Genomic DNA, 8241 nt, shown 5'->3' with positions numbered 1-8241 from the left:
GCTCATCTTCCGCACCAGTAGTCAGTCTTCTCTATAAGCAATTCTCAATGCCTATAGTATCCGTCTTTTTTTTCAGTCTACCGTGCGTGGCTAGCTTATTGTTAATCAATAATCCCAGTGTAGGCTTTTTCGTTCCGTAAACTACACTCGCTATATGTTTAAGCAATCCCTCTTTCTGAAGCATTGAGCAAGGCAAAAAAAAAGTAAGCCATTGAACTTTAGAGTTCCCTGTGTTAAGAGAAGAACTTGCTTTATTAACTGCAACTATCAAACCCCGGGATTTCAGATGAAAGAATGAGTTAAGAAGAGAGATCCCATTGTTTCTAGATACCCGTGAAAGTGACTCCTTTACTTTACTTGGGGCATGCCCCTAATAAATAAACTTCCTATGGCAAATGCCAAAGCCAAGCTTACTTAATTGAATCTTTTAGTTTGAAAGCACAGTGGAATCTGGATCTGCGAGATATGGATATGAAAGAGGATATGCTCGAACCGGACCGCATCTCTAGTTGCACATAGATAATCTGCTGGTGGACCCCCTTTCCTTTCTTTGATTCAAAACTCGGTCGAATACGTCGTTCACCTTTGTGGTGGATCGACGAGAGTGCGCCTAGCCAGGAGTGTGATTGGTGTCACCTTCCGTGCGCTAGCTGTGCCTTTGCCGGATGTTTATTCGCCCACTCCTTCACAGAGCGATGACTAAGAGTCGGGAATTCTCATTTAGTAGAGCCTGAAAGCCGCGCTTGGCTTGATTCCTACCACGGACGGGGATACGTTTCATCCATATCGCCGGCCTCACATGGACGGAGATGCTTATGCTTATCATATCACGGCTTCCTAAGATGCTAACACAGGGGCAACTATTGCTACGGGAGCTTATTGGTGGAGCAAGAAGAGTGGAGTAATGTCCACGTGGAAATTTATTTTTTTTCATTTGAATTAAACATCAAGAGCTTCCTCGTTTCGTACTCAACTCAATCAGTAGATCAATGATTCGAATGCGCATCCCTATCCAGTCAATAAAGAAAGATTAGGTTCGCGCTTCAGCCTTTATTTGATTCGAAAGAAAAACGAAGAAATCTCGTTGTCGCGGGCAGGCCTATGTACCATCTGTATACTCGAGAGACGAGTTGACAGGAAGAGAGTAATAAAACATGGTCAGGTCATCTGGATCGTTTCATCGAGCAACAAATGGGTGGGCGACCCTTCTTGCTTGGCCGTCAAAGAGAGGATAGGAATTGGCTTAACTATCGGAGTTGCTAGCAGATCGAAATCGGAGGGAATCAGTGCCAATCAGTCACTTATACAGCCAGCCTTGGAATCAGATCAGTCATTCCAGCAAACGTAGGCTTTAAAGCCGGAGTGCGTCAGGTTGCTTCTTCGAGTCGATCCATATCAAATAGCTTGATTGGTCGAATGACCAGGAGGGGCTAAAGCCATTCACCGCCTTTTCCAAAGGATTCTCGCGTCCCCTTTCCTTCCTAAAATCTGCCTCCAGCAAGATATCGATATATGATGAAGACTCCAGTCGTCGGTGAAATCGAACCTAGGTTTCGGGGAGCTGGGCAGAAGGAAAAAGATGCCGTCTAGCTACGGATCATAGTGACCGCTATTAAAGAGCATCACGTGCGAGCTAAAAAGATCGTTTGCCCAAATGCCAAAAGCAAATGAACCAATTCACTTGAGTGAAAAGGAGGGCTTTTCCTTCTTTCATCTCAAGCTCCCGCATCACCCGATTGAGTCTTATCATCGGCAACAGCCAAGCCCATTTTGTTTAAGGGCTGGGCAAAGCTCTGAAATACTCGAGATTGTCTCCTTCTAATCGAGGCAAGGATTTCTTAAATGAAAGGAAGCTTTTTTCAGGCTCTTGGCAGTTAACGAAATGTCATCTAAGAGCAGATGCCCTCCTCCTCACCGACTCTTCCACTCTAAGCTTATTACTAGGCCAAATTTCATAGTTATCCGAGATAGAAAGAAGTAGGTCTCGCTTTCTGTGCGGCATGAACCCACTGATTGGAAGACAATACCTATAGGGGGCTGGTAATTGAAATCCGAATAAGCTGGTCAAGTAGAAGGAACTCCCAGAGTGTGAAGCCCCTTGGAGTAGGGGTAGGGGGATGAGACTTGGTCTGGGGCAATTGCACCGTTCTCTCCCTCCGCACATGACTAATCGAGAACGAACTTCGCAATTAGAATGACTCGACCTTCTCAGGCACTGCGGAATGGTCCCAGAAAGGAGTCGAAGATTCCAGTCCTGTCGAAGGCTAAGTCCCTGGAATCTTCGACAGTAGGGTCAGAATCAACCTAGTTCTCATAGCAGGGAGTAGCGACTGCTTAGTCTGGTAAGCTTGTGCTGCAATTCCTTAATTGACTTGCTCTTGGACTTTGTTCCAGACTGGTAGGCAGCTTGTGTGCGGGGTGAAAGGACGAGAACCTGCTGGCATCGATACCGCCTTTCTTTAGGGACTGACTTCTTCATTAGCTGTCATCACTCTATGGGCTAGCCCGCTTGAGCGAGTTCCTCACGATTGCTCCTTGTGATGCAGGGGACTCCCTATCAAGCCCTCTTGATCAATTTGAGATAATCCCATTGATAAAGGAGAATCTTTCTCTTTTTGCATTCGTTTTCTTAGTAATTTTAACCTTGCTGTTCTACATATACAAGAGGGGGTTCATCAAGCAACATTTCAAATACGTGGAATTGGTAATTGAGTTCAATAGTGATAAGGGTCATAATATATATTGTTCCAAGTTTTGCGTGTCCCATAAAGGAAGAGTTATGGAATTTTACCAAAAGGAAAAAGAAGGAAGTCCTCAAGGGGAATCTTATATTGAGAAGGAAGGATATAAAAAGGATAAGGGAATCCTTAATGGGTTTGTTGAAATGGAGAAAAGGCAAGAACGATAAAGGCGACGGCGCACGTTTACCTACAAGGCGTATTGGTTATAACATTTGAATTTCTCTTACATTCCACGTTTCCGAAACGGATCCTATCAAATATTTTACATTTTCTATGATCATCTCTATTTTAGGTATTCGGGGAATCCTCCTTAATAGACGAAATATTCCTATTATGTCAATGCCAATTGAATCAATGTTATTAGCTGTGAATTCGAACTTTTTGGTATTTTCCGTTTCTTCGGATGATATGATGGGTCAATCATTTGCTTCATTGGTTTCAACGGTGGCAGCTGCGGAATCCGCTATTGGGTTAGCCATTTTCGTTATAACTTTCCGAGTCCGAGGGACTATTGCTGTAGAATTTATTAATAGCATTCAAGGTTAAACATGACTCCTAGAGAATTACCAAAATACGAAGTTCTCTTTTCTCCTTTCGTTCTCTTCTTTCTTTTTGATTTTTACTTGGTTGGCAGGGTCAGGGCCTTTCTCGCTGGGCGAGCGCATCCGATTGATTCTAAAGTCCTTTCCTAAACCACTTCCCGTTCAGTTGCTGAAAGATAGATAGAACCTTTCTAACTAAATGAGATTGAGTTCCACGAATATGCCTAGAAAGATGCTATTTGCTGCTATTCCATCTATTTGTGCATTAAGTTCGAAGAAGATCTCAATCTATAATGAAGAAATGATAGTAGCTCGTTGTTTTATAGGCTTCATCATATTCAGTCGGAAGAGTTTAGGTAATACTTTCAAAGTTACTCTCGACGGGAGAATCCAGGCTATTCAGGAAGAATCGCAGCAATTCCCCAATCCTAACGAAGTAGTTCCTCCGGAATCTAATGAACAACAACGATTACTTAGGATCAGTTTGCGAATTTGTGGCACCGTAGTAGAATCATTACCAATGGCACGCTGTGCGCCTAAGTGCGAAAAGACAGTGCAAGCTTTGTTATGCCGAAACCTAAATGTTAAGTCAGCAACACTTCCAAATGCCACTTCTTCCCGTCGCATCCGTCTTCAGGACGATCTAGGCACAAAGTTTCACTTATTAGTTAGGAGGAGATTTTGCCCCCAGTGTATCTCGAAAGCAGAAAAAATAGAACTCATTCGAGAGAGCTTGGTGGTCTTAAGAATGGTTCGGGTGGGGGGTTCTATTAAGAATAAATAAGACGAATAGAATCTAATTCATGTTCATGCTAACAGAAGAGCGGATCCAATACACAGACAACTTCTTTCTCAAAAAGTACTTGCTGCACTTCTTTCTCATGAAGCTGCTTTGCAAGAAAGGAGTTAGTTCCCTCCGGGGGTGGGGTTCTGAGAGCCCATGCTTCCTACGCTCCAGCCCTTAGCCCTTAACTCCTTAGCACAAGCACTAAGTAAGCCCGTGAAGGCCTTCAATATCGCACCTACTAGGACTGAAATTTCGTTTTCGAAGAGGACTACTTCTTTCTTTTCTGTACGCTAGGGTCGTTCGGGCGGAAAACCGAGTTGCGTACTGGGTTAAGCTTAGTCCTTTGGACCTTTCAATCAATCTCGCAACTTTTTTAGATTAGCTAGGGCCGCCCGCACGCTTTAAGGGTTGTTGAAGGTATTGCACTAAGAAAGACTCCTGCCGTTGCTATGCTAAAGGTAATATTTTCTTTGAAAGCCGCTCCAGCAATTTATTTAAAAAAAGAAGAGCAAGACAAGAAAGATAAGGCTCGAAAGCTGCGAATAAAGTCGAGCTGCTCTAATCGAGCTGTGAAATCGGTGTGGTGAGGTATTGGAAGTGTTCAGCGAATTTAGATAAAGACACTAAAAAAGAGCACCGTGCTATACTGGCGGAGCTTCAGCAAAACTAGGTAGGTAGCTTTCGCTAATGAGAGATGGATTTGGGGATTCGATTAGGTCTCCTAATTCATGGAATTCGTTTTCTCTTTATTAGTTTATTTTTAAAGCAGCATTCTCCCTTGACTCGATCTTTCATTGAATTATCGATAGAACGTTGATCAATATTCAGGAAGAGATCGAGGATCACAGCAGGATCCTATCTGATCTTTGTCAACACAGGACTCGAAGCCCCCTGCTCAAACTAAAGGGTAATCCTTCGGAATTGAAAATTCCTATCTTTCGGATTTCTTATATTAATTATAGTGGAGGGGAGAAGACTCATTTTGAATTCTATTATCTATATAGGGGGGGAGCCATTGTGAAGCCTAGAGAGGCGGAAGCGGCAAATCGCTTCTACCGAGTTCCACAACAGCAGCTTAGCTTAGTAGCTTAACTCTTTCTACTGGCGTGGCGCTGCTGGATGCTTCTGATCAATAGAACAGGAAGAGGGGTAAGCCAAAAAGAAAGACCACCAAAAGTAACGACCACCAAGATACGCATAGTGATTCGATCTTTTGATCACCCATTTTTGGAAAACCATTTTGGGGGGCTTCAGCCTTACACACGGAAGATTGGATTGCCTGAATCACGAGTCTTATATACTGTGTTACGATCACCTCATATTGATAAAAAGTCCAGAGAACAATTTGAAATGGAAATAAAGAAAAAATTTCTGATCATAAAAACAGAAAAGCATGAATTGCGCAAGAAGTTCTTTCGGTTAAAACGCCGTGCGACTCGGAGGACATAAGACTTCTTGGTCAAGCCAAAATGCCGGCAGAATGCTCCTACCCCACCATGCCTGGCCCTTTACCTTACCTTAAGAAAGAAGAAATGGGGGTATGAAGCGTGGGAAAGAATGAAGTGTCTGATACAACAGGTAACCTTAAGGAGTGGCGGCAAAGCTCTTGATTGATCAACGCGAGTGAACTGTGCTTAGACGCTTCGTAAAACCGCACCGATCTACGAGAGGAGCTGATGGATGAGTAGGCTTCCCCTTTCGATTTACGGAATGTGATCTGGGACACGATGGGGGTTTGCGTGCCTCGGTAGGAAAGAGATCACCGGAGTATAGCACAAGATCGCCTTTTTTTTTTCTTGCTGCCATGGGGTCGACCTGTAAACAAGGTAAACCCAATGGGAACCAAAAACGGGAGGGTACCACATTGATTGACATTGGGCAGAAGACGATCCAAAAAGCGAAGGCTCACCCAGCTGAGATCGGCAGTGAGGGATGCTTACCTTCTTCTTAGAGAAAGGGGCAACCTATCTTACTAATAATAAAGGGGGTGGCATCGACTGGGGTTTTACACCCAGTTGGTGTAAGGGATGAATCACCCTTTGCGGTCGGATTGCCAGAAATGGTGCCGACTGTCCATGAGGCGAACAATCGGTAGCGAGATACAGATCCGGAGAGATCTGGGTCTTCTATCTCAACATTTGGTTGTTTAACCTCACTCCACGACACATGGAGTCCTATTTGTTTGGTTTGGTTAACTAGGTGCCCCCCCACGACTGATGCGACATTCAGTCGTTTAGGCGAGTTTTGGTGTTTATTAAGATAAACCAGTTTGTCAAATGAATCCGGTTGGATTCGCAAATGTCTTATACTTGAGTATTGACATTGGAGGGCGGTGATCTGGAAGCCATCCCAGTGGAGGTTAGTCCAATGACTGACTTCTGCATCAGGTACCCCGGATAAGGAAAGACATGAAAATGAATTTTTCCAGGTATTTGTTTGACAAACTGTTGTCTCTTAAGACCATCAAATGGCACAATATTTTGGAAAATCTTATTAGTATTCTAGATACTAATAATAGCTACCGACGGTCTGACCAAGGAACTCTGTATAGGAGCATACCTCGTAGCCAGGTAATTCAGTTAAACCGACGATCTGGCCCTCTGTTTACTGCTTTCTATCTAAAACAAGCAGCTACTTGCTGTAAGCAAGCGTATGCAGGGGTCAGTCAGTCGCACAGTTTATTACCTGTGGCCAGTGTCTCTGACGACCCTAAGATTATACCTTCCTTCCATCGCAAAATGATTATGAAGAAGGATCAGAAGGCCGACTTATGGGTTCATATATATCTGTCTTTAGTCTTTGTCGGGCTATTCGCCTGGCGAAACGGATTGACAGATCGATATTGAAATCGATAGTCACCCCTTCCACCGGTCTGCCAAGACAGTCTCAATTAAAAAATGAGATTGTCGCTTTATCTAAAGACCTGATCCTGAGGTACTGTCCTAGTTTTCTCTCAACTCCCTTGTGTCAGGGGGTACGTTGGGAGCCAACTTGGAAAGCGAGACCTTAGTGGAGGCCGTAAAGGTGAAAAGACGCGTGGAGGAATATTCTACCCTACCATCTGCGTCATGAAATCGTTTGGTTTGTACATCAATAGCCATTGTGACTATGATGCAGGGTTTCCTCTATGGTCCCCCTTTATCCGATACCCTTATGACCAAAAGAATTAAGAGATATCTCCATGGTCTACAGAGACCGCTGAGAGTACCATCCACTCTCTTTCGGGTCTAGACACTTCGGTGAGTCTATTGACTCAGGCTCCCCTGGTAGACTATCGCAATCTACCGAGGCTGGCGCTGGTAAGAGACAGATATTCGCCATAGGTCACTTTGTGAATAAAAGGGTATTGAAGCCTCTTCATGATTTCCTCATGGACACGCTTCGGTCTATCCCAATGGATGGAACTTTTCATCAGCTCCGACCGTTCGTTGGATAGATGAAAAGGTTTCAGTAAGGTTTATTCTTTTGACTTGAAGTCTGCCACCGATAGGTGGCCCCTCAGTCTGAAGACTAACCACCTTATTAGAACTTTCTTTGGTGGTAAGTCTTTTGGAGATTGTTTAGATGCAATCTTCAGCAGATCTATGAAGTACCCTTTCTTCGCTCAGTTCGAGGTGTCGTATTCTTTAGAGTAGGACAACCTCTTGGCTTTCTGTCTTCTTGGCCTCTCTTCACTTTAACACATCACTTAGTGATGTTTTATTGTGCAGATAAGGTGTACCCAGGACAGCGCTTTACTAGGTATGCCATTCTTGGAGACGATGTTTGTATCGCCGACGAGAATGTGGCCTCTCTTTATCGCCAGACAGTAAATGATCTAGGTCTCGCAATAAGAAAGGGGGTGAGATAGGCGACAGGTAGCTTGCTTCCAAGCCGGCCCGGCCGCGAGGAAGAGATCTTTGCCGGTGCTGACTTGGATCTCGGGTGACGGAATAAGGCGCCCAGAAGCGACGAGCAGTCGCGGTCGAAGCTTGGCTCTAGGCGATAGGCTAGCAGTAAGCTTGGCTACAGCGAAGCGCTTACCAAGCGCGAAGGATTCGTTCCTCTCCCAGCAAGAGGATGCGCGCCTTCACTTAAAAGAGCTAACGCGCTTGACTTTACCAAGGCTTTCTCAGGGGCTCGTTAGCGGGTCGAGCTCAAACCTTAGCCACTTGAGCCGTATGCGGGGGAA

At 44.5% G+C, this 8241-nt stretch overlaps 1 protein-coding gene across 1 annotated transcript; it reads left to right on the top strand.

The window, feature by feature from the left end:
* The first annotated feature begins 209 nt into the window (after window positions 1-209).
* LOC114171349 (ATP synthase protein MI25-like) lies at window positions 210-5178 on the top strand. Its single transcript, XM_028056445.1, has 3 exons — window positions 210-3282; window positions 3376-3400; window positions 3488-5178. The coding sequence occupies exons 1-3, from the start codon at window positions 3015-3017 to the stop codon at window positions 4065-4067; spliced, it is 873 nt and encodes a 290-aa protein (XP_027912246.1). The 5' UTR covers window positions 210-3014; the 3' UTR covers window positions 4068-5178.
* Window positions 5179-8241: the final 3063 nt, after the last annotated feature.

This window comes from Vigna unguiculata, unplaced genomic scaffold, assembly GCF_004118075.2.
Source record: "Vigna unguiculata cultivar IT97K-499-35 unplaced genomic scaffold, ASM411807v1 contig_208, whole genome shotgun sequence".
NCBI classification, from domain to species: Eukaryota; Viridiplantae; Streptophyta; class Magnoliopsida; order Fabales; family Fabaceae; genus Vigna; species Vigna unguiculata.
Note: the sequence above shows the minus strand (reverse complement) of the source record. Positions and strands in the feature narration are given on the sequence as shown.